General features: G+C 41.5%; 3 protein-coding genes across 8 annotated transcripts; 2 read left to right on the forward strand and 1 right to left on the reverse strand.

The window, feature by feature from the left end:
* Positions 1–50: 50 nt before the first annotated feature.
* LOC143450229 (tyrosyl-DNA phosphodiesterase 1-like) lies at positions 51–1,958 on the forward strand. The gene has a single exon (XM_076950693.1). It carries the CDS (start codon positions 54–56, stop codon positions 1,797–1,799), a length of 1,746 nt encoding a protein of 581 aa, XP_076806808.1. The 5' UTR covers positions 51–53; the 3' UTR covers positions 1,800–1,958.
* LOC143450230 (all-trans retinoic acid-induced differentiation factor-like) lies at positions 1,919–3,975 on the forward strand. Of its 2 annotated transcripts, XM_076950694.1 has the most exons (6): positions 1,919–2,060; positions 2,232–2,374; positions 2,736–2,810; positions 2,910–2,981; positions 3,083–3,228; positions 3,552–3,975. In XM_076950694.1, exons 1-6 carry the CDS (start codon positions 1,971–1,973, stop codon positions 3,755–3,757), a joined length of 732 nt encoding a protein of 243 aa, XP_076806809.1. In that variant the 5' UTR covers positions 1,919–1,970; the 3' UTR covers positions 3,758–3,975. The 2 variants fall into 2 exon arrangements, with proteins under 2 accessions (XP_076806809.1, XP_076806810.1); XM_076950695.1 differs by lacking the exon at positions 2,910–2,981.
* Positions 3,961–24,993, reverse strand: LOC143450228 (uncharacterized). 5 transcript variants are annotated; one of them, XM_076950690.1, is made up of 48 exons: positions 24,840–24,993; positions 24,265–24,381; positions 23,883–23,930; positions 22,163–22,247; positions 20,354–20,514; positions 18,141–18,331; positions 16,858–16,987; positions 16,517–16,561; positions 15,577–15,706; positions 15,210–15,363; positions 14,829–14,959; positions 13,870–13,996; positions 13,537–13,632; positions 13,308–13,462; positions 13,006–13,078; positions 12,617–12,814; positions 12,375–12,428; positions 12,174–12,263; positions 12,072–12,107; positions 11,853–11,897; positions 10,972–11,070; positions 10,841–10,876; positions 10,535–10,642; positions 10,029–10,103; positions 9,717–9,932; positions 9,552–9,605; positions 9,277–9,483; positions 9,053–9,106; positions 8,915–8,965; positions 8,695–8,838; positions 8,537–8,590; positions 8,251–8,412; positions 8,062–8,160; positions 7,805–7,918; positions 7,685–7,738; positions 7,587–7,613; positions 7,381–7,440; positions 7,221–7,274; positions 7,043–7,150; positions 6,916–6,969; positions 6,689–6,796; positions 6,451–6,558; positions 6,288–6,332; positions 6,015–6,122; positions 5,807–5,932; positions 5,338–5,727; positions 4,932–5,157; positions 3,961–4,803 (listed from the first exon to the last, which is right to left on the reverse strand). In XM_076950690.1, exons 2-48 carry the CDS (start codon positions 24,347–24,349, stop codon positions 4,589–4,591), a joined length of 5,190 nt encoding a protein of 1,729 aa, XP_076806805.1. In that variant the 5' UTR covers positions 24,350–24,381; positions 24,840–24,993; the 3' UTR covers positions 3,961–4,588. The 5 variants fall into 5 exon arrangements, with proteins under 5 accessions (XP_076806805.1, XP_076806802.1, XP_076806804.1 ...); XM_076950687.1 differs by having other exon boundaries at positions 16,502–16,561; XM_076950689.1 differs by having other exon boundaries at positions 16,502–16,561; positions 24,793–24,906.
* Positions 24,994–25,641: the final 648 nt, after the last annotated feature.

Genomic DNA, 25,641 nt, shown 5'->3' on the forward strand with positions numbered 1-25,641 from the left:
TCTAAACATGTAATTTTATTTAATTAAACATTACATAATTTATCCGTACAAAAATGAGTAAGACACATGGGTGGACTCTCTCTAGCAGTGAGGAGGATTCAAATTCTTCTGAAAATGATTCTGTTAAATCTGATATTTCATCCACTACAGTTGATTTTCTTCCAGATGATGAAGATAAATCAGAGTGTCCATATGGAGAGAAATGCCACCGAGAAAATCCAGTTCAATTTCAGGAATTCTCTCACCCATTAAAACGGAAAGCAACAGATGAAACAGTTGGAGTTACAGGGAAGAGTGAGGGAAGTTATTCAGGATATCCACCAGCGAAGAAAAAAAGACTTGATGAGCCGGGAAGTAGGATCTGTAAAGATCCTGTTGCTGTGTGGAAAGCCTCATCACCGTACTACTTTCTTTTAACAACATGTAAAGGAATTTCTGAAGAGTTTAATTACTTCAACCAGAAGGCTAGAGAGGAGAAGTTCATTCCTCCATCTTTAGGAATTCGAGAAATTTTGTCAGAAGATCACGGCACACTTCAGCGTTCAGCTCAATTTAATTACTGCATTGATATTGAATGGCTAATGGAGCAATATCCTAAAAACGTCCGAGATAAACCACTTCTGATCGTTCATGGGCAGCAAAGACAGTCTGGAGCAGCATTGCAAGCAGAAGTGAAAAGATTCTCGAACATAAATTTATGCCAGGTAGACCTGCCACCTTACGGAACTCACCACACAAAGATGATGCTCTTGTTGTATGAAGAGGGTCTCCGGATTGTTATATCAACCGCCAATCTTGTTCCTCAAGATTGGAGTCAGAAAACTCAAGGTTTTTGGATGAGTCCCATATTTCCACCGTTGGAGAGGAGTACGGCCACAGATTGTGAATTTAAGCGGGATCTTATTTTCTATTTAACGAGTTATAAAAAGAAATTGTTGAATGATTGGATTCAAATAATTGAAGGATACGATTTGTCATCAGCCAATGTTGTGTTGATCGCATCAACACCAGGTCGACACACTGGGTCAGCACTTTCCCACTGGGGTCATATGCGATTGCGTAAGGTTTTGCATTCAAAAATAAGAAGGGTAGATTCCAGCTGGCCTGTTATTGGTCAGTTTTCTAGTATTGGTTCTTTAGGGGCCAATGAAAACAAGTGGTTGTGTGGTGAATGGTTGACAAGTTTGGCTTCCTCCAACGCAGGGACCTTTGCTGGTCGTGTCAGCAACCTCCCCCCTCTGAAATTGGTATTTCCCACAGTTGAGAATGTTCGTCGTAGCTTGGAAGGGTATCCTGCCGGTGCCTCAGTTCCTTACAGCTCAGCAAATGCAACGAAACAAAAGTGGCTTAACTCATACATGCACCAGTGGAATGCTGACAATACCGGGCGCAGTGAAGCATCTCCACATATTAAATCGTACACTCGCATATCTCCGTATGAGACAAACGTTAGAGCAGCCTGGTTTCTATTAACCAGCGCTAATCTTTCAAAAGCTGCGTGGGGTGGGTTAGAGAAAAATGCTACCCAGCTAGCAATTCGATCGTACGAGCTAGGTGTTTTATTTATTCCTCCGACAACCCATGAGGACCTTAATCCACATGCAGGTGCTGCAAATAACACAGACGTGATTCCTGATTCGTATTTTCATCTCAAGACTCATGTAAAAACAAAGTGCTCTTTTTTCGTACCGTTTCATTTGCCGTTAACTCGTTACTCCTCCTCAGATAAGCCATGGACTTGGGATGCGCCCCATACAGATGCTCCTGATCGACATGGTAACATATGGGTACCATCGTAACTGAAATTTTTGTAAAACTGAGTATTTTTGCACTAGTGAAAAATTAATTTTATGCAAAGTGCATTGTATCAACGTATAAATGCTTATGTTTCACTTATTTCACTAAACCTTACGAAATTTGTGGATTGAACACTTGGTGATTGTTGTTTGTACCCTAGATTTGCATATAATATGATAGGAGGCATGCTAAAGTTTTGTTACGTTCTCATATTTATACAAGTAATCTGTTACAGTTTCGTCAGCCCCGAAAAGCTACCCCAAGTAGGTTCTAAATTAGTTACCATGCAAATTATTGTCATATCTAATTAATGCAGACATTATGCACTATGATTTAAAAAACAACGTAAACAACAAAGAAAATAAGCAAAATTAGCTTCAGGTGAATGTATCCAGTTGAGACATATTATTTGAGCATTGAGTTTTGTTGTGTAGAACGATGAAGACATCTGTGCTTTGGTATCCTGCACTAGTTTGACACCGACAAACAGTTCTATTGAAAAATTCTGCAATCAGTCACGTGGATTGCTCATGAGAGGACGATGCTGTCTTGACCTCAGCACAAACGCTATTTATGGGTAAGATGTTTTGAATCATTGCCAAGTTGAAATTATGCAAAGACTTTCCGCTACCTTGGGATACGGTAGGTAAATATGCCGACATCATACCACTGAGAGCAGTGTAGCACTAGTCAGGCAGCTTTTTACTGTTCATGTCCACTTAGGGATTGTTTACTCCTAATCTATTTTTCAGTCGTTTTCACTGTGTTCCGCTGAATTTAAGTATTAAATATTAAGAATGTATTTTCACCCAAGTAGATTATCATTCAGAGTTCATGTCGAGTGCTCACATGCAGCACTTATGGAAGAGGTTAATCGCCAACGAAATCAGTTGTTTTAATCCAACGCTCTGAAATATCTCGTTTTTTTCTTAATGCAGAGTGGATCTTTCCTGGTGTAATATTTCGCATCTTGGATCCATGTTGCATGAGCAAGCTCCACAAGTTGTGAAATTGTAAGTGCTATAGCGAAAATGTTGACTAAAATTTAGTTTTTTGGAAAACTTTTTGTTAGCTGCCAACTTTGAGAGAGTATCGAGAACAAAATTTTGCAGAAATCTTACTTTTAACCCCAATTTGAGAACGGACAACAAAACATTTCGTGGGTTGACCAAAGTCAAAGTTCTGTAAGTTGACGGTGCGCAATTGAATTTAAATTTGTAAATGCAATACCATAGGAATGATTAACGAAAGTTCATAAGCACGCTTTAACGAAAATAAACTGTAGGAGTCTTCCCAGTCAGAATGGTTGCCCAAGTAACTGGACATGGTTCAACACAACCTGGAAAGCTTGGAACTTCACCAACAGTAACAAACATTATGAAGTTTGTTACAACCAGACCGACACTTGCGCTACACTCAAGACTTTTAACTGTAATTATGTTTTATATCCTTACGACTGTAATGTAGCATTTCTAGTGTCCTACTCACTAGTTATAAACGTAAAGAAGATTCACGCTCGTCGATGTGTCAATGGGAGGCAAGCAACGACAGTTTTTTGGTGAACAGCACTCGAAACCGGACAAGATCGTTAAACTAAACCGCAAATGCCATTTTTTTCTGTTAGGAACGCAGTAAAATCCGTTCAGTGAGGAATCGTTTTAAATTTTGCTAAGACTTTTGAGGTCTGAGGGCACTTGTTCACATACCGTAGTAATTATTTTCACAGTTGCATTTTATCTGCTTCTTTCTTATAGACTCGTGCCCAGAAAACTCTCAATGTCGGAATGATGGACCAGGAATGTTTCAATGCCTCTGCTCACATGGTTGGACTGGGTATAAATGTGTGCGTCACAGTCATGGAAAACCGAGTATTTCGATACTCATCGGCAGTTTCGGTTCTGCCACCTTATTGTCAGTGTTTTTCTGGTTATCTGAGCGCAAGAATGCAATCAACAGGTAGATGATTTCCTGCTGTTGCTTCGATTATGGCTTGTGCTGCGTTATACTAAGCGAAAATAGCTGTGCACTTTGCGTTTAGTTCCGTGCAATTTCTTTTTATGGCTGCATTAGATTTCTATTTTTGTACGATATTTTTAATGGTGCTTAGTTGCAGTTTAATTTGTCAATCCGATTGAAGTGATTTTGTATTCAATAAACGAAAAATTGGAGAAATACTGATTATTTTATTTGCGTGACCTTGTGTTTCTAGTGGCAGAAATAAGAGATAGAATAGGAGGAATTGCACAATGTGCAAAATATGCGACGGTGCGCAGGAAAACACAGATTACCAGGAGCGTTTGCAATATCAAACTCAACAAATTCAAACGACATCAATAGTTTCCACAAACTTACATATAGTTATTACTAATAATAGTAACAGGCAGTTAAATTACTTGCCGGTCGGTCCGGCGAAAAACTTTTGAAAAACGGCAAAAAATCCCCCCCAGGCCTGAATATATACAGAGACCTGCTTTTGTGTCAACTAATACCCCAAATATGATTGGCATGATGGAAAGTTTTCGTTAATGTCAAAACATGGATTAAAGGCATTTAATGCACAAAGCTACAAACACACGATGCTTCGCTAGAACTGGCAAAAATATGCTGCATGTATCGCGATAAACATCATCAGGCTGCCATGACCTAACACGGCGCGGAAGGCAACGTTAGAAATTACAGGAAAAATATTTGGCTAAACGCGATCTAAACACCTCAAGTAAAAATACAGTAATCGAAATGGAACTTAGGTAAAGCTGTTTACAGATATATAAATAAACTGGATGTAAGATGTCTATCCTGGTGGTGGCCCTTTAAAATTTGTTGCCGGTTGCGGAATCATCGCCCTCGCCGCACGCTCAGCAGTCTGATAGCATTCAGACACATCACATGTTCCTTTGTTGCCAGGTGGACCAGGCGGACCTGCTGGTCCATTGGAACCGGGTTGGCCGCTTGGACCTGGTGAACCAGAAGGTCCTGCATACCCAACTCCTGGGGGTCCTTGAGCGCCTGTGGAATCAAAGATTTACTAAAATTTTTCAGAATATAATACAATTTTGTACCATAGCAAAATGACTTTGTTCTGGGTATTGGTCACGTTCAGGTTTTGCGTTCCATTGTTTTACCGCACTTCGTACCTGGTGTGCCCGCTTTCCCTCTTCGTCCGGGCTTGCCGTGCCCAGGCGGACCTTGGACACCTTTTGGACCGGGATTTCCAGGTAACCCGTCATTTCCGTTAATGCCAGCAGTACCGGGTACGCCAGGATTCCCTGGAGTACCTGGTGCACCATTTTTACCAGGTGATCCCGGCGTTCCACTTTGACCTGGTCGTCCTGGTGCTCCAGGTTGTCCAACAATTTGGGACTAAAAAAAAGTAATTTTTGAGCAAAATATTATAAAACCATACATGGAATAACTAATCTTTTTGAAAGTTTTGCTTGAAATGCACCAGTACCGTGTCGAGTTTGCAAGAAACTGGAGCAGGAATATTCCAAAACCATTTTGTTGTAAAAAAACTTACATTCAATAAAAATGTTTACTTACTGGAGCAGGGATGCTGTTCATGATGTCTTCTCTCATTTTGTTGATGATCTTTGGCAGTTGCCTGTCGACAACTTGCTTTACAATTTCCTCAACTAAATCCGTCAACTCCTCTTCCCCAATCACATCTCCTGGTTTTCCATCCTTGCCAGGGATCCCAACTCTTCCTGGTTTCCCTGGGCGACCATTACGTCCGTCTGTTCCCTTGATTCCCTGCAGTCCTGGCAATCCCTGAAAACCTCTGAGTCCACGACTCCCTTCCTCTCCGGACAATCCAGGCGGTCCAGTTGGACCGATAGGACCTTCTTGTCCTTTCGATCCAGGGAATCCGTCTTTTCCAGCTGACCCTTTCCCCCCCGGTTCTCCGATGGTTCCTTTAGTCCCCGGTGATCCCTAGAAACAAATCATGTTCTCTTTTTTAAAGGAAAACTGCGACGATTACATGATCATGTTCAGCTTTAATCCATCTTACATCTGATCCTGGCGGTCCTGGACGCCCAGGCCCACCATCTTTTCCATTGCTGCCTGGTGTACCCTTGGAACCTTTTGAACCTGAAGGACCCGCTTCACCGTTTAACCCAGGCGGACCTCGTTCACCCTGAAAGTTGGAATTAAACGGTAAACGTAAATGAGTTGATGAAAACGTAGTCTGGTAGGAAGCACTGTAGGTCGTAGTCTACCTGTGCCCCAGGGGTTCCATCGCGGCCCCTGTCACCGTTTTGACCACGTATGCCGGGATAGCCCCTTTCTCCTTGCAGTCCAGGCCTTCCCGGAGGTCCCCTTTCGCCCTGGATAAAAACAAAACGTCTGACACGTGGCGTAGACATATTGTAACAACGCAAATGATCTTCCAGCCAATACAAAATAATTTATTTTCTACCAACGTTATCAGGCCTGGTGGCTCACATTCTTTTACAACTATTTTTGTTAGAAGTCACTGACATGGAACTTACGTTTCTTCCTGGATCTCCGCGCGCTCCCCTCGTCCCGGGCGCCCCCTAAGAAGGCATTTTAAACCATTAACAATCATTTCACAGACAGAGTTAAGACGTGCTAAATCAAGCTAAATTATATTCTTCAAGGAATGCAATCTTCGAAAAAACTTCTCCAACTTACAGGAGCTCCTTTTTCGCCAGCGGCTCCGTCAGCTCCTGGCGGTCCCCTTCCGCCGTCGTTTCCGTCCCGACCGGGTGGTCCTTCAGCACCAGCGCTGCCCTTTGATCCCTGGGGAGTGAAAAACCACAATTTTACACCTCTGCTTGCCCTTGCAAAAATATATGAACGGGATAGACCACGTGTAAGTGTTTCAGAGAAAGTTGCATTGAAATAGAAACGAAAAATATGAAATATTTACTTTGGCACCAACGCCTCCTTTGATTCCTTTTTCGCCGTCTTCACCGGGAATACCATCTGACCCTTCTTTCCCTGTCTCACCGGGTGGACCTGAGGATCCTTTTGCGCCCTGCAAAGATAAAACACGACGTTTGACACCAGGACATATAGTCTAGCTAGCTACTGAACAACAATCGCATCTTGACATGTTTATTTCGTTTTCCAATGGTTTTGCGAAGGCAATGTTACCTTACTTCCTGACGGGCCGGCTGGACCTCTTAGTCCGGGTAATCCTGGAGGACCCTGAAGTTAACCAAAAATCGTAGTTGGCAGCGGTGTCAAAATGGTCAGAAATCGGAGGAATTTTCTAGCAAACCTGGTCCCCTATATCTCCTTTTTCTCCGGTGCTACCCTTTTGGCCAATTTCACCCTTGGCTCCGTCTTTACCGTCCTTCCCAGGCGCACCCTGGTCTCCTTCGTCTCCCTGGAAAAACGAAGACTTTTAAGAAAATCCCAACTTAATCTAACTATAACTCTGGAGCACGAATACTTACTTTTTCTCCGATTGGTCCTTGTCTTCCGGTAGGACCTGGTCGTCCATCGCTTCCCTTTGTGACGTAAAAAACACAATTAATTAAAATTCGAAAAAGATTTATGCAACAAAATCTTTAGTAGTAATCGTTGATCTCTGTATTAACTTCTGTGGAAACTTACCGGGCTTCCATCTTCTCCGGCAGGTCCTGGTGGTCCCGCCGGACACTCCTGGCAACTTTCCTGGAATATTAGATGTCAATGGTAAGATGTGAGAACAGTTGTTATTAAATTATGCACTCGTGGTAAACTTTTTGAAGCAAAAAGTGGAAATTAGTCAACTACCCAGAAAATTAAATATTCATGTAGTAGAATAGTAGATCACTCACCTCGGGCATTACTTCAATGACTCGGCCCTAAAAACATTGTTAGATAAGTCACAGCCTATTTGATATTTTGAGTTTCGAGCAAAAGTAACTCAACTTACCGGTTCTCCTGGTGCACCGGGTTTGCCAGGCAATCCATTCTTTCCGGCTAAACCCTGGAAGAAAATAAACAAATGAAAAAACTCGCTGTGAGGAGGTTTTGTCTGACGTCAAGCACATACCCTGGGCCCTATATCCCCTTGGGATCCAGGTTGACCCCGTGGTCCCGTCACACTCCTTCCGTCCCTCCCATCTAGACCAGGCGGACCACGTTCGCCTCGATCACCCGGTTTACCCTGGAATGAAGGTACAAATAAATTAATGAACACAATACAAATTAATTAATTAGGTTAAAGCATTTGGGTAAACTGAGTTCTCGGACTGGTTAAGTGTCGAAAGTTTTCATCAAAGTCTGTTAAAAACAAAGCTCCTGACTAACGTCTTGCCCCGGCTGTCCCGGTTGACCATCGACACCGGAAGGTCCACGTCCTCCTGGAACCCCGTCATTTCCGGCTGGGCCAGGCTGTCCGGGAAGTCCCTAAACGGACATAATAGTTGTGATAAATTACTTGAAAGCCATGATAGGTCTGACATCCAGTGGTTTAAATTTAGTTGCAATAAAACTTACTGGTTGTCCTGGTTCACCTTGAACACCGGGTCCGCCAGGTATCCCTCCAGCACCTTTCTGTCCCTTTCCGCCTTTGTCACCGGAGGGTCCTTCATCTCCGACGTCACCTTTCTCCCCCTGTGGTCCCCTCTGGCCAATGGGTCCAGGTTGACCTCGTGGTCCCTAAAATGTGCAAATAGTGTTTATGTGGAGGGGGCGCATATGTACAAATATTCCTCTCATTTTATCTAAAATTGTAATTTATTTTACTGTAGTAGAAAACACCTGAAATGGAAACCTAACGTACCTCTGGTCCCTCGGGTCCTTCCACTCCAGGGAAACCCCTCTGGCCATCTTCACCCTGTAAGGTTTAGGATCAAAACTTACAGAGCAAACCCAATTGCAGATAAAAAGGAGTACAGCCATCTAACCAACATGGCACTTTAAATGTGAAAGTTCAATCACCTTTTCTCCGTCTTCACCATTCCGTCCCGGGGTTCCTGGTTCGCCTTTGTCTCCCGTGTTCCCAGTCTCTCCTATGTCTCCTTTTTCACCCTGTTCTCCTTGCTCACCCTGCGGACCAACTTCTGGTGGTGGGGGTTCTTCATACTAAAAACATCGCAGAAAAGTTTTACAAAAATTGCACAAGTCATCTGCATAGTACTGTTACAAAAAGGTAACGAACCGTGTGGATGGTTTCCGTGATACCGGGCTCCCCGGGACTTCCGGTTTCACCCTATTGGACGAAAGTGGAGAGTTAGATGTACATTTTCTGAAACAAGCTCATTTCATGGCAACACTTGAACGTCTAAAATGAACAAACCTTCTCCCCTACTCCTCCTTCCTCTCCCTTTGACCCAGTCTCACCTGGTTCACCCTGGGAAGACAAAGTTACAAACTTACTCCAGTACGACAGGAATAGAAAGTTCGGGAGTAATATTATCAAGTACAGGAAACAGATAACAAAGAAAAGCGCCACCATTGATCATAATTGAGCTAAGGTGTTTCTGATATCAAGTAATGATGCAACATAAGCAGGTTGCTTACCTTTGGTCCAGCTTGCCCGGGGGTTCCTCGTACACCTACATCGCCGATGTCCCCTTTTAATCCGTCCCTACCATCCCGTCCTGGAGGACCCTGGTCCCCCTGGTCCCCTTTTATCCCCCTCTCAGCGGCGGGACCTTGCGGACCTTCGTCACCTCGTGGTCCCGGAAATCCCCTGGCACCTTCAGCGCCGTTGACACCATCGAGTCCCTGGTAATTATTGCAATAAGCGATCGATACCAAGCGTGCCGTAAATGTTCTTCATTTTCTGAACTTACCGGCGCACCATCAGTTCCAGGCGTACCTGGTTCGCCTTGGGCTCCAGCTTCACCCTTGAGAAAGAGAAAATAATTTTTTAGCAAACATCTTTTGCAAATTATGACACGGTGTAAAGCTTAACAGAAGTCATGGTAAGACTAAGACCAGCAGGATGCAACCGGAACCTTTTGCCCTTTTTCACCGGGTTCCCCGTCTGCTCCTGGTTCCCCATCTGCCCCGTCTTCTCCATCGTTTCCTGGTGGTCCAGGCTCTCCGTGTTCACCCTGCAGTCCTTGATCCCCGGTTTCACCCGTCATGCCTTTTTGACCCTGTTCACCCCCGTCCCCTTTCTCTCCGTCCTTCCCAGCTTTTCCCATTTGACCTTTTTCACCGGGTTCGCCCTTGAGAAAATTAAAAGAAAATTACGACAAACTCGGATATGAATTGCGAAATCAATTTTGCAGAGTGTATGCAGAAATGTACGAGTGAAAACATACTGGCGGACCAGGTGGTCCGGAGACGTCTGACGCTGGTCCTTCTGGTCCTTCTTCGCCCGGCTCTCCACGCTCACCCTGAGTTAAAACACCAGCGAATGAGCCACTTGGCCAGTAAATTATTGTAACAAAACCATGAAATCCATGGACTTGTTTGTGAAACAAAATTGTCTCCAAACCGATGCAAAAGCACATTGTCTAGTCACTAGTGTGTTGTGCAAGGCATTTCCACATAGCTCCACGTGTCTGCAGCTGATTGATAACGGAAATTACGAAGCGCATGACGTAACGTTCTAGGGACATGGCAACAAATGGTCATTCTTACTTCCCATGCTTGGGGGAAGGACCGTGTCTACTGTTTAAAGTGATTTATATGAAATTGGCGAGTTCTTAGGTTAACATCGAATAACGTGAATTAAACTATCTTGGGCGATATAAATAAGACAGTGTTCTTGCTGAAGCAGAAAATGACCCTTTGGACGAGTACAATCTCGCAACGTATGTTTTACCTTATCACCAGGAGTCCCTGGTTCGCCTGGCTCCCCGGATGGTCCACGCGATCCTGGCGGTCCCTGGGGACCTTCGTCACCCCTTAGGCCAACTTCACCGGTTTCTCCCTATGCAGAAGAAATGACAGTAATATATAAATAATGATTTGATGCAAGTAAACGCACAAGTAATGCGAGTAATTACGAATACATGAATTACTGAAAGTTCATTTGCATTTTGTACATTGCAAAGTTAACGAGATAAAAATGACGTAATACTCGCCCTCTATTGCGTCACAATTACGCAACAAAACGAGCGATTTTTACCTTTTCTCCGCTCTCGCCCCGTTCTCCGTCGTCTCCCTGCAACAGAGAGAGGAAAATTTAGAAATCAATGTGATGCAGCATCAGTAAATTTATTTTAAAGCTTTTCACCGCCAAATGTTTAGGATACCCACCGGAGGCCCGGGTTCACCATCGCGACCCGCATTTCCTTTCATCCCGGGTTCCCCGTCGTTTCCGTCAATTCCCGGCCGTCCATCTGACCCCGGTTCCCCCTAAAAATAAACGGATTAAGAATTAAAGTAATCAACGTAATCATAGACCTGTTGTCACCTAATTCGAAAATAATAACAGCTTCACATGTAAGTTATACGTTGACGTTTGTTATGACATGACAGATGAAGCAATGAAACCTTTCTATTACAAAAGGCATCGTGCCGCAACCTTTTAGAAAGATCGGTTGCATACGTGGTAAAACTTGAAAAAATAAGACAAAAATTATGATAGCAAAAGCCAAAGTAAACGCAATAATCACGTTCGTAAAGGCGAGAAAACGGAATACAGCAAAAAAGTAATCTTAGCAAACATATTCTGCATTCTGGGAGGTCACTGACAGCGGGTGGCTTTGGTTTGAAGTGACCGTTTCTCCGGTAAATGCGTTTTCACACGTCTCGTCGACAGACCATGACGCCTTGTCAAGATTTCAAAGTTTAAGCATCAACAAACTTAAGCTTTTAAGCTGGTTTTTAAATAAAAAGCCGGTTATGCAACCCCCTTCCTCCCCACAAAGCATTTCGCCCAAATGTGCAAATATTAGCTCAATACAGTCTAGACTTATTAAGAGATCAACGCTATTGCTTATCGGGCTGAAAGCTGGAATCTGCAGATCGCAGGAAAACCTCCCAGAGTTTGAAAACTCTGATCAAAAATTTCTTGTTGGATTAATGCAGCCGACTTTACAAACAAAACATCACAGAACGCAAAGAAAAACGGGGCGGGCTTAAAAACAGAATCTTCGTTTCGAAAGCTTGTTAAAATCCTAAGAATTATTGCTTACCTTCTGCCCCAAATCTCCATCTTTTCCCGCGTCACCCTTGACTCCCTGGAGGAATAATGTCATAATCAAAGGTAATCTGTGACTTAAACGATTGTGATGTCTGACGTCACGATGTAATGTTAGTTTAGAGCTTACATATTTAAATAATACTTCAACAGTAGGTGATTTAAGAGCTGTAGAGCCACTTTAAAAGAATTTAAAAGATAAAAAATTACTTACTGCGCTTCCGGCCACCCCTCTTGCTCCAGGCGCTCCCTTCAAGAAAATTAAAAAAATTAAAGAGGAAGAAATATTTTAAAAGAAGCGGATCACAACACCAACCTCTGCCCCGGCTTCGCCTTTCTCGCCCGCTGGACCCTGTTCCCCTCCTTCCCCGGGTTCTCCTTTCAACCCCGGTGCCCCTGGTTCACCCTGAAGATATTGACGGATCTTGGTTACGAAGTTTTTTTACGGAGGAACAACAAAAATCTAAGGGAGTGTGTTTAAGACGTAAAAAAACTGAAAACGAAATCCAATGCTCACATCCTTTCCGTCCATTCCGTTTATCCCATCTTGTCCGTTTTCCCCCTTATTCCCCTGTGTATAGAAAATAACTTTTCACTGATGTCTATCTTTCAATCGTCCGAGTTGCTTCATAGCAAAAGAGTGGAACTGTACCGCATTGGTGCAAAGCCCATAATGGTACTTTCATTGCGCAACAGTGGACGCTTATTTTTCAAAATCAAAAAAGTCAACTCACACGGGATTCGAACCCAAACGTTTACCTTTTCCCCTGGAGGTCCAGCTGGGCAAACACATTCTTCCGCTTCTACAACCCGGGAAATACCCCCTGGCCGCTTTTCATTGGGGTTGGTTATTCTTGTGTCGTTTCCTTTGTAACCACCTGGGTTGTCCGGGTTAAAATTGGGAACATCAAAGCCAATGATCTCTTCGTCAACTTCGGGGGTTGTGGGTGATCCAGCCTGTAAAATTAGAAAGCGGATAAAGCTCATTTTTTAACCGTTTTGCCAATTCTTATAGATTGGACTTTTTATTGAATGGGTTGAAAGTTAACAATGTTGCCGTTTGATGTATACTTGTGATTTTAATGGATCATCTTGGTTACAATCAATATTGGTTTTGATAACGCGGAGTAATGCGTAAAATATCCTACCTGTTTTGTTGTGGTTTCGATCTCAGGTGGAAGATCTCCGAAGGGATAATCCTCATCCGGTTCTGAAGGTTGCCTGTAAAAATGAAGCAATCATTACAGACAAAAATTCAAAAAATATCGTGATTGCTTTCTTATTTCCCAATCTTTATATTACTTTATTCAACAGCAAACGCGACCGAAAGAAAACTTACGATTCTAATAAGATGTTTATGTCAAGATGTTAGATGTTAAGACGTTTGGTTACCAGGAAATAAACGCAAACGTCACAGATTTGGACAAGATAGGACGTCACAGTGACTCACGGGGTAGTTTCTTTTGACGTTGTTGTCTGGACTGGTGTCGTGACCTCTGTGGTTGTGACCTCGGGGGTCGTGACCTTAGGAGTCGTGACCTCTATGGTGGTTGTTTCTTCCGTTGTGGTGACGTTAAAGTCATTTCTTCCAAATATGGGTGGACACTGTCAAATACGACTTCGATTGGTTATCTACCTGTGACGTAACCTATCACGTCATCATAACGTCAAGCACTCACGTCTTCAGCTTGTTTTCCTGGAAGCTCGCAGCATCTTAGCTCCTCGTAATCAGCGGATTCCGTCTCGCAGTACAACCTCATCGACTGGATTTCAAACTGAAATTTTAAAACAGCGACAGTTTTAGCGCTAGGTATGGAAACTGAGGTAACAATACGCGAGAAGCGGAAAATGCCAGTAAAAGTTTGGAAGTAAGAATGGGTCATCAGGGATTAAAGTAACCTTCCGCGAAAATGATTACGAAATAAACCAAGCGGCAAGCTCGAAAAATCTGCTAGAACTATACCAACTTGCCGGCTTGGACAAAAGCCTATGACGTCATCGTATGAGCTCACCTCGGCGGGGGCTTCCCTTTTCGTCCTCCCCAAGTAGGTTCTTCCCCCAATGTCTATCTCGTTCGCTTTTTGTCTCATTTTCTTGGTTCCCACTTTGTCGCAGTCGATGAACAAAGTCACCGAACCACTGCATGAAGAATTGAATTTGAAACTTTCAGCATAAAACAAGTATTATGGCAATATTCTGGGTGTATGAATTACAATGGTACCAACCGCTACAAACTGCTCAGAAGTAAGCAAATAACCATTTTCAAAAAACTAAAACAAGATAACATAGTCCGTGAGGTGATCACGAAATACTTTTCACGCCGAACGGGAAAAAACAGAGTCGGCAACAAATCAGAACAAATCAGAGTATTTCATTAGTTTCGCACCAAAAAAAGGAGTTTGTTGGCTTGGTGATATATCAACAATAGACTTTCAAAATGGCGTCGCGAAAATCGCAGTAACAATGTTATTATCTTTAATGTTGATTGGTCAAAAGGTCGGTGACAAAATTTATTTTTATTAACACACGAAGGTCCACTTTTAACAGTGTCAGACCTCCGAGTACGCAGAACAGCTTAACCGGCGTCGTGAACGAGGTAAACCAAAGTCGCAATTAGTTCGCACCACAGATTACGTATTTGCTGTTGGGTGAGCGACTACGGAAATGAACAATTTCATGGCGACATTGTGATAATTACAAAGACCGCAAATCGCGTCTGTTGGACGCCTTATTATTATCAATTAAACCTGTAATTTGCGCAATGAACAATCTAACTGAGTCATTCTAGGTAAGCCGTGGCAGACAGGGTTTTATTAAGCCACCATAAGAAATAGCAGTTGATTGTCATAGTTGGTCAAGTTAAAGCGCTTTACACCGTATATGGCTTTCAAAAGTAATCCGCCTCAGAAAGGCAGGAAGGCCGCTTATTGTCGACTTCAAGTGCGGACCAACTCCAGCTGTGGTGGCTTACCTGTTGATGTGCATGACGACTTTGTGGAACTTCTTGTCAAATAAGGTCGCCACCTCGGGAAAGCGTTTGGCTTTGAACTTGTTTGTGATTGAATGGTGGTCAAGGCCCAAACCAACGAACTCGATTGCTTTCTGCGAAAAATCAAAAAAACTACGTAAAATATTAGCAAAGTACTAATGAGCTGTTAGTATAATATAGGTGATATGGGTTACTGGCTAAACCTAAAGAAATAGCGATAATCATCCGACTACGTGACAATACAACCACCAAAGCCACAATGGCGTCAAATGCATGGGATATCGAAGACCAAAATCTTTAAAACGAAATGACAACGAAACTAAAATCGTTTGAGGTCGGCGGCAATCAGACTCCATCTCGGACCTGTTTTGGGATCAACCGGATGTCCAACTGCTCGTTGCCGCTTGCATCTACCACCTTCATCAGGCTCCAGATCTTCCTTTTTGAGGATTTCTTGTTCAAACTGAACGTGGACACAAACACGTACTGGTCCGGCAAACCCTTCTCAAAAATCTCGCTGAGAACAAAAAACACCTGGTCATTTCGGAAACGCACTGTGACATCATAAGACAAGGAATGCTGTTCTGTCGATTCATGCGATTTCCCGTGACACAGCGTTTAATTACGTGAATAACAAATTCAGTCACGTGACCGTACCCACGAGGGAGCGACGCAATTACGAGGCGGAAACTCTGCCAATAGCATTTGAATCTAAAACTTTCCAATATACCTTGTCTTGATGGATGGACTCTTAGAGACCCTGTATGCGGTCAAACCCTGGGCAGAGCCTCCAACTGCGGAGACCCCTTCATTGAAATCAGCAAGGGCGTTAAGGTGGAAGGCAGAGACAACGTCAAAACCTGTCGGTGGGTTATAAAAATAGGTTAGAGTGGGTTCGAATGGTGGGTTATGGGTTAACTGCATTCATGCCGGCATGCCTATGTTATGGATAGAATAGAAGAAGAGGTTAGTGCATTGATTGGGTTAGGCTGTTTGAAAAACCGAACAAGGCTTCCAGTCTGGCCTAAACGAGAGGCTTTCCATTTGAGCAAACATCGCCAGTACAATATTTTGAAAATCAAATTACTCAAACTACATAAATCTATCCCCGTTAGAGTAGGTACTTTCTCACAACCAATTAGAAATACTTCGGTCAACTCTAAATACAGATCGCAGGAATGCCTTGTTCCTTTTTGTGGCAAATCACATTCCACTCACCTGTACTTGAAGATTATATTTCCTATAAAGTTGCCTACGTCATCAAATTACCGAGATGACGTCACGCATTACGTCAGCACCCATGCAAAAGCGCCGTTTTTGATCTACTTTTACAGGAAGATTAAATTCATGCCGATTTTTACAAAATACTAATGTTGGAAGCAAACATATTTTAGGCACAAAGCACCGGCAGCTGTCATCCAGAAATCTCTACAAATCTAAAACACCAGACTAGTGGAAAGACGTCAGCTAAATCAGGTAATCACCGGTGAAATTTCAGCAAACCGACAATTCTAGACACCACCAAGATTAGGTAACAGTCGATTCCTAAATACCGATTACGCAAATAAACACGCACAATAAGTGTACACGTCATAACGACGTCATGCAAAAAATACGATGATGTTAATGTGCGAAGGATTAATCTGCCAGCTTGCCTGGAATAATTTGACCTTTTACGTGATCACTGAACGGGCCGAGGTCTTTGCATATTGCATCTGAAATACAAAGAGAACAGAATCAATATTTTCGTGGAAAAAAAGTATTTTCAGAGTTTTTGGGCAAAATTCGTGTGTTATAGGCGCGTCTGGAAGTGCTTACTAATCTGTTAACTACACTACGTCTTCATTGACGCCAGCCATTTCCAGCCCAATATTTTAATCGGACGCTTTCAGCTGATATGGCGTAGAAAATCAGCTTTACGTAAACATAACAGCGACTTCTCATAATTAGGCTGACCTCATTTTTAAGGATTAACGCCAAAATATAAGACATGCATTGTGACGTCACATACCAACACAGATGATCTGTCGGAGAAGTTCTCTGATTCGTTCGATCGCCTGAAAGTCGTCGACTTGCAGAACATGGCGGTTATCTGGATCCGATGCTATTTCGTTCAATTCTTCCACCACTGCAGATGACACCTTTATGACGTAATACCGTGACAGTCATAGTCAATTGTAACGTCAAAACGTATTGTAGTTGTAAAATCCAAAAACTCTAAACTTATATGTTGCTAGCCAAACATTCTGTAGGGTTATGAAGATGGTGTGTTGTGGACTGATAAATATAATATTTACGCAAAAGCTCTATGTAAAAGCTTACAGTGGCACGATTTCACCATGTGAAACGTCACAAAATACACCGAGTTGTATTGAGAGACCTAATATAATCAGCGTCGTAAAGCAAAGTAAACAAATTAAAATTACCGACCTATGGCGCCAGAACTTCACACAAAACAAACATAGTAAATACATAAGCGATGTTTTTCGTAGCTGCAGCATATAATGTAATCGGTATCGAAGACACAGAATCGTTATCCGACGGAACAACAAATTTACCAACTGGTACATCGCTGGACAAACACAAACGATTTGGCTGCTAACACCCATAAATATATAATATCTCAAATTTCATCTAATGCAAATAGTGGTGGCGCTATTGTCAATATTTTGAACATCATTTGCTTAATGGGGCTGACACAAGTTAAGTGGCCTAATGCGACAATAAATAACCCAATTAAATTTAAAAGTATGGCGTACTGTAAATGATCCAATACACGGTAAAGTAAAGCATTTAAAGCATATCTATTTAGTAACTATATATAAAATTACAATAGAGCGTTAAAATAGAAGCAATTGCTGATCATAAACAGCACAGAAGTTACCTTACACGAAAGGTAAAAAATTTATTGAACGCACTTAATCATGCGTGATAAATTTATTCATCACAAACGACATGCATTGATGCGTGGTATGAGATTTCAATTCAACTTCATATTTACAGCTTTAAAATCGCTAAAAGTACATGATATCAACGCATCAAGTCCTATCCTACTTGCTTAGAGAGAGAACCCAACATTTTCTTTGTGCAGCGCTGATGCAAAACAATAATTTCCAGTATAAGACATGTCGTAATAATGGCACCGGCCTACAATGTCATCCTTGAGGACATTGAAGGCAGCACAGTTGGTTTGGCAACCTTGATATGTTCAACGAAGCGAGAAAAGCTAACACGGGTTCGCTGTAATAGGCCCCTTAAACTCAAAAGGCAGCACTCAAACCCCTTAAATCTTACCCCAACGGCGTACAATTGAATCCCACTGTTCTGAGCTTCTGAGGCAGGGTTGTAGACGTTGTCCTGGGCGCGTCCGTCTGTCAGCACGATGGCGAGTCTATTGTAACCCAGCTCAATGCTGCGTGCCCCGTTTGCCATGCTGAATGCTACAGTGTCCATGAAGCGGATTGCTTTTCCTGTTCTTGTGTTACCTGTGATGTAACAAACGCGTTTTATGTGGTCACAATTAAGGCTTTTTCAAGTGTGTCTGACTTTGAGGCGCTCATGAGAACAGTTGGATTTGGCCAATGCGTCATGATCAAAAAATCCAATGAAGGTAAACAATGACGGCATGTTAAAATAAACCCAGTGTAGGCAACAGTGAACGGTTGTAAATTGAATCTACTATCGTTCTTGTCTTTAAATGAAGTCGTGTGAGTCGCATAACTATCGACTTAATCATGAAAATGATCAAAATCCTCCAGTTACATCTTGAACGACCTGTAAAGCTGTGATTAGCCCGAAGCAAACTGTTGTGTTCACGCGTTAAATGTGAGCAAGCTTCGGCTGAATAAAATAAGATATCGTTTGCGTATGTTTGTTTTGGGTCTATGAACTTGTTGTCGAAATGCATTTCAGCGTGTAAATGCGGCTATCGGATCGTACTGGCGGCAGACTTTCCGTTACAAACCAATTTAACATGTTTGTACAAATCCGAGTTTAACAGCCGTTAAACAGGTGGCATATGTTGTTTTTTCCAGTCACGCCTTCAAATAAAACCAGTATGAAGTTTTACGTCTCATTTTAAATGTTTATCTTTTTCATTAAACGCGCAAGGTCTAGATTTGCGCAGATTAAAGGCTAAATTCACAAAATTTCTGTCGGCTGAATTTGTACATGCTGTATGACCATATATGGATTGTGCTGGACTTGTAATGTGCCCACTATGCCGTGGTTATTAAATCGAAGTAAACAAGTTGTCAACAGCCATGTCAGTCAAAAACGAATTGTCTTGAACAATTCGTTATATCATTAACCAAACTAGTTAATTAATTATTTACCAGAAACAATTTTCAGTTTTGGCTATCACCAGCATTATCTTGAAGCAACAGATATGTCATTCGCAAAAAATGTTTGTCGAGTTCAAGCACAATAGGCGTAAACTCCCAATTCATGTGTTGGGTACAAAAAATGACGAATTTTAAACCACGACTGCGGTCGTAAGACGACAAGTTAACAGCAACTTGAATGTGTTCTGGAGTGTGGCATGCTTGTATGATGAAACAACCGAAGTAACGCTACACTCCCAACATTCCGATAATTTTAAACGAATTATTAACTTAAGATATGATACCAGTTCAAACCACAGTCATAAAAACGGCAACTGTATTGTTAACGACGAAAGGTTGATTGACTTATGAGTTACGACTCATATGAAATTGATGATGCTACCACAAGCGTTTATCAATGACAAAAAACTAAAAATTTCGGCAAAAATTACAAAACAATTTCCAACAAGACATTGGATGAACCAGCTTAGCATTTTTGAGTCGTATTTTTTGCATCACAGGTAAAAAACAAACTGAAACAAGACCCCACATGCCTTGCATATTGAAACAATTCACACAGCGTTACTTGAGAATAACTAGAGAACGCCAGGCGCGATACATCTGACGGCTTAACTTGGGTCTGTTTTGAACCAAAACACAAGCAGGACAGATAACTTAAGATAACAAGGTTCGGGTACCCCTTGAAAAAATGCCAGTTCGGCACGCGAAGTGTCGGGATAGTTGTTATAAATTGAGCTCGCGGTTCGGGGCTTGGCGCATTTGTTATAGTTGTTACTCATGAACTAAATAAACACGATTCCAGCATAGTGGAACGTGTTAATCATGACAAAGCTAAACAAAACTATGACCAGGCATTTTATCTTAATCGAAGCTGAAACTTGAAAAGTTTAAAGATCATAGTCGCGCCCACGATATAGCTTGGAAACTTTCGGCAAAGAAATTTGAACTTTTTCACCCAAATTTTTTGCGAAAAAAAATTAAACAAAAAACTTTAAAGTTCTGTAGCCATAACACAGAACACCCAGGTAGTCGATCGGGGTCAAAAATCATGATTATTACGTAACAAAAAGCGCGTCAAGTTTCGGTCAATTCAACGACAGCTTCGCAATAGAAACAGGTGAACCTTCTCAAGTTCAAAATGTTTCAGAAAACATTACCACGAACCTTTTTTGTATTTGATATTGGCTACGGCATGTAGTAAATCTTCCTTGTTAGTGTGGGCGTCCAGGGCAATGGCTAGAACCGGGTCATCGGAATAGACTACTACTCCTACATGGGTTCTGTCTGGCCCCACGTCAAATGTGGTGACGAGGTCTGAAACCCACCTGAAAAGCAATATCGTAAGAAACCCTTCGAAATCCTCACTAACAATGTTAACCCAATTCAAAACGAAACTTTTCGAAGGTCAAAGTTAAAACAAACTTTTTTGACATTCACTTTAAGCTTGGCCCGATAATTTTTCTTGTCCGAATATATAAGCCTACTTAAGTATATATAAGCGTGCTTAAGTACAGATGTCACGAGATTTATTTTAGGCACCCGTTTTATAGCAATCTCAATGTACACTGTTTTTATGAACCCCTTTTTATTGATTGATTTAGTCGGACGTATTCTTTTTGTTGTATCATTTTTATGTCTGTCTGGTTACGTAGTCTATATTTGTTTTATTTCACTATTGTTCACATTAGCCATTTTTATGCATGTTCACGCTCTGCTATATTTTACATGTTTATGTGTACACGTATTTTTTCACTAGTGAAGTCTCGTCTCGCTACCCCGAGCGCTTAATTAGTATTCAGCGTCCCACGTTGATTCTTTGATGGAATTTGTGTTTTGTGAGGTGTCGCGCTCGGCTGGGCGAGTGTAGTTTAAGTTACGTTTTGGGTTTTAGTGATGATCGGTTTTTATTAAGTAAAATGCCATTAAAAGTTAACAAGGCAAAACCGGCTAAGTGACTAGCCGTTAGAGCGGGAAGATTCCTGGTCAAAGAAAGTTTGGTTACAATTGGCGAGCGCGCCAGGATCCCGCAGTCAATGAGACTATTCCCATAAACGTTTGGGTGAGATAACAGAAGGACGTATGTTTTTACCGAAGAGATATGCCATTAAATGTGAATAAAGAAGACAGAGCTAATTGACTAGCCGTTAAGCGGGAAGATTCCTGGTCAAAGAAAGTTTGGTTACACAGGCAAATTAATTATATTACGTCATTAACAATCCACTTTAACAGACAGTAAGTCGCGCTATCTTTCAACAATACATAATATTCTATGATATTTTGCAACGTAAAAAGTCAACGGGTTGTGAGCTAAAAATCTCCGGCCGAAAGCTCAGTTTAGGCTTCACGGTTCGTCACGGTTCGCTGCTTATATGTGTATAATGCGTCGTTACTTGTTTGATTGACAGCTCTTAGCAAGCAACGACTGTAGCGTAATAAAGTTACCACAACAAAATGGCCTTAAAAGGAACCTGTACTTCGAAGCTCACAATATAATTTTACCTACCGAATAAGGCACGTTTTCAGCGGTAGTTACATCTAAACAAGGCACAAACCATTGGGGGTACGCTCCGTTAAAAACTTACAAAGTCTTTGGGGTCACCCACTAATGCCTTTTGCAAACATTGAAACGCGGGGTTACAACGTCTCACGGACACCGATGATTCTCATAAGCATTTAAAACGGTAGCTATATACTCGATAGCTGGTATGTATTATACGGTAGCTTGGTGCTTTGGCATATTTCTGCTGGAGACAGAAAAAGTGATAAAAAACAGTTTACAATTTCAACTCTGAAAAACTTCCCACGGCCAAATTCGTGCCGAATTACAAAGCGGCGTGTAGTTGTTAAAATCAAAGTAATGTAACATACGGCGACTTGACAGGCATTTTTTGTTTGATGTATAGTTCATGGATCGTAGCAGGAATTCTTTTATCAACAACAATTCTCCGAGAAAAGATAAAAAATTTTTCTTACTTTCTCACTCTTTCAAAGTTTTCATCTCCCACACTGCTTGATGCGTCCAAGACAAAGACGAGATCGTAGTAGACCGTTCTACAACCTGACAATTACAAAAAGTGAATCATTAAGTCTTTGAACATTAAGGTAAAGTTCAGTTATTGGATGTCTAAACCGGAATAGCCGTGAAACGAGATTCTTACAATCATTTTTGTAAAAAATGCAAATATGCAAATACATACAATCCATTTTGTATTTTCATCCAATTTTGCAAATTACAACTAACAACATTGCAGAAAACTGCAGACTCAAGCTTCAAAAGGGAACAAATTTGGTGCAAAAGCAAGTTCAAAACGATCGGCTTTACATCAAGCAAAGGTCGTCAATTCATGGGAATGAAACTACGCTCAAATCGAGCGTTATATCAAGTCTTTGTGTGCTCTGGATTAAGCGGAACAATACGCTAAGCGCAGTTATCCAGAGTCGTGTAATAAAAACATACGGTGTCGCGATTCACCGTTTTCGTCAACACATGGGATCTCCTACCAAGAAAACGGTGACAAATCGTCCTATTATGACGTCACAATAACCCGCATTTTGATGTGACAATAACCTGACAAATATACGTGAGAAGTTCTGAAAACCTAATGGAAGCTTACTGCTGGATCGTATCATAAACCGATATGATTATAAGGCATTTTCAACCCGAATAACACGTTGTAAAGGACATAACCGCTGTTCAACCGTGCAGAAGCCGAGCGACATATGATGACATAGTTTTGACGCTGTATTATAAAAGTAAGCGCGTGGTAGTTGATTTTAGGTTAGTCCAACTTTTTGACTTGTTCGTCATATGAAAGTGGAATTACCGGTGTTTAAATCCGCATATCTAGGTTTCCTCTAAGACGGCGACAAAAACGTGTGGCTCCTGATGAAATGCTTCTAATTTGGCGCTAGCTTATAGGTTATTCGTTTGCACGATTTTACATAAATATCTGACATTGTTTGCAAAAGGTATAAAATATAGAAATGTTACAAACATAAATAAAACGACCAATTAATGGCTCAAAACGTTTGTGGACAATGCACAGAAAATATATTTGGACGCATATAACTTACTACACATTCCGTACGCGGTGCATCGCGTACAGCACGTGGTACAATATGCGCTTCCACAAAAATACCGTCTTGCTCAGAAAAACTTCCTACAAAGGCCTTAGAAATGAGGTTAGAGAACCTTTAAATTTCAAACTTTTAATATTTATGACAGAGCTGGGTTAAAATGATGACATTACAACTGTCCCATTATTTTGAATTGGTTACTCAGTCAATTGTCAAAACCAAACAATTATTACCACACAATGCTTCCATACTACGTCATCATCATACAGTTATGACTAATTACAGTTTGCATGCTTATTTCTTCTACCAATGCGAATCCGTCTTTCTCTCAGAAAAAGTTATTGGGACGTGAAAATCGTTTTGGTGTTGATTGTAAAAACATGACTTGTCACTCTCAATGATTTTAAGTGTGATTACACAAAGACTACGTCATTTGGCAAGCTTGTTACGTAATTATGACGTCATGCAGACGACCACCGACCCATGCAATTTTGTTTTTTTCAAACAAACAGAAAAATCAGAAGTTGGTTTTAACGACAAAAGCATGCCCGTGATTTCTCTTTTGTCACGTGACCACTCACGCAGCAAACATCATTATGACGTAACAAACAGTCACCTCCATGTCCTGGCTTATGGTTCCGCCTCCGCCGGAAATTCTTTCCTTCTACACGGATGGAAATGTTAATAACAAAATTTGACCTTATTTTACTCAGGAGACGGGTCATGGTCGGACGACAAGTGTCACGATCAACAACTCACAGAAATCACTTCAATGCGGTTATATTTTTATACAAAAAAATAACTCGAAGTGCTGAAAAGGTCTTGCACTTTGCAACAGTACCTGGCATTGTCGGGTGCCGCAATGACTAAAAATTTATTACAGGGCTGCAAATGTGACAAGTTCGGTTGCGCATCACATGCAAGATGCATGAATAGACCTGAAGTTTTGATCTCAATCCTTTCTACAATTGCGGATTTATACACATGACGTCACTTACCTCTCCTGTTGTCTGACGTCTCTTGGAGCTGAGCGATCGTTTGTGACGTCACAAGCAAGAACAGCCCAGCTTGAAACCACTGCATGGTAGGCTAATGACGTAATGGCTAAGGGTTATCTGAAAAACAAAAATATTCTTATAAAAATGACGTTTCCAATTCAATAAAATTGCAACCAGGTTCATAAAAGAAATCTGCAAACTGGCGAACATAATCAAACGATCTTCAACAACACGTTGATATTTAATCGCTCGATCCGATAGGTAAGTTACATTTCTACTTGTGTAGTTGGCGGTAATATTCACTTTAATTTGGCAAAGTCAAAGCAGATTTAAATTGATGGCTTTTTACGAGAATCTGGTAAATTCGTCGTTGCAGTATCATCGCCAAAAACGTGCAATAAATTATAAACACGGAAAAAAGTTTTAGCAGGCAGCTTAAATATCACTAGCTTTACTAAAAATGCTTTAAAACATTTCAATACGAAATACAGGTTTTCAAAATTACACGCGCAACACTATGAATTTTACCACAGAATCGCCCGTTGTGTGTTCTTGGCCTTGTAAATGGAACTTACTTTTCAAATAGTGTTATTTTCGGCTCCAGCACATGACAACAATTTAGTTAATCCCTAAATTACATGTGAAACAGGAATAATAAAAATAGCCATAAATTCCACAGAAGTTTGCAAACACACGCAATGTACGTGCCAGGCAACGCAGCCCTAAGCAAAAGATACGTTTCTGTATTTTTTCGCCCGTCAATTCAGGCGGAAATTCCAGCCTCAGAAAGGAAACCATGTGCTGCCCGCCAAAGACAAAGCAAAGCCGCCCGGTTTTGGATACCATATTGGCAATTAATCTTACCATAACGAGCCTTGGCTGTCTATTGTTTACACACTACACTCATTGTTTTGTCACAATCAATCAACCAATTTGAACATGATCTTAAAAGCAAATAGGGTAGTCGTGTCAATTATAAAGAAGCACTTGTTCGATTATGTGAATGCATTGCGTGTGACGCAACAATGCACGAAAAAATCGTGTTATCAGTTGGCCTTAGGCAAGCGAGACACTTGAGTACTGGATAGTTTCGCTTAATTAATGGACGTATGATAACAGGGCCGCCCACAGAATGCGAGCAAAATACCGTTTGGGTCTTCGCGAAAACTTGATAAATTAAACGTTTTGATGATAGCAGGGACGTGTTTTTTCCGTAAGTTCAACTAACTGGTGTTTGCTAAGAGAGGGTACGGTCAAAGCTAAATTCTCAACGTATTTGGCCTTGCTTCGCAACTATGCAAAGCACGCAAAGAGTTAGAGGGAGATTCTCCACAAAACGAGACACTTTTTGTCGAAGTTGCAAATTCCTGCAGAAAA

Source organism: Clavelina lepadiformis, chromosome 3 (assembly GCF_947623445.1).
Source record: "Clavelina lepadiformis chromosome 3, kaClaLepa1.1, whole genome shotgun sequence".
Taxonomy (NCBI): domain Eukaryota; kingdom Metazoa; phylum Chordata; class Ascidiacea; order Aplousobranchia; family Clavelinidae; genus Clavelina; species Clavelina lepadiformis.

Coding starts and splice junctions, on each gene's coding strand:
- LOC143450229 (XM_076950693.1), top strand. CDS start 54: ATGAGTAAGACACATGGGTGGACTCTCTCTAGCAGTGAGGAGGATTCA.
- LOC143450230 (XM_076950694.1), top strand. CDS start 1,971: ATGATAGGAGGCATGCTAAAGTTTTGTTACGTTCTCATATTTATACAA. Junction 2,061..2,231: donor GCCCCGAAAAGCTACCCCAA/GTAGGTTCTAAA, acceptor TTTGTTGTGTAG/AACGATGAAGACATCTGTGC. Junction 3,229..3,551: donor TACACTCAAGACTTTTAACT/GTAATTATGTTT, acceptor TCTTTCTTATAG/ACTCGTGCCCAGAAAACTCT.
- LOC143450228 (XM_076950687.1), bottom strand. CDS start 24,349: ATGCAGTGGTTTCAAGCTGGGCTGTTCTTGCTTGTGACGTCACAAACG. Junction 8,161..8,250: donor AAGGTGAACCAGGACAACCA/GTAAGTTTTATT, acceptor ATGTCCGTTTAG/GGACTTCCCGGACAGCCTGG. Junction 7,441..7,586: donor TCATTGAAGTAATGCCCGAG/GTGAGTGATCTA, acceptor CTAATATTCCAG/GAAAGTTGCCAGGAGTGTCC.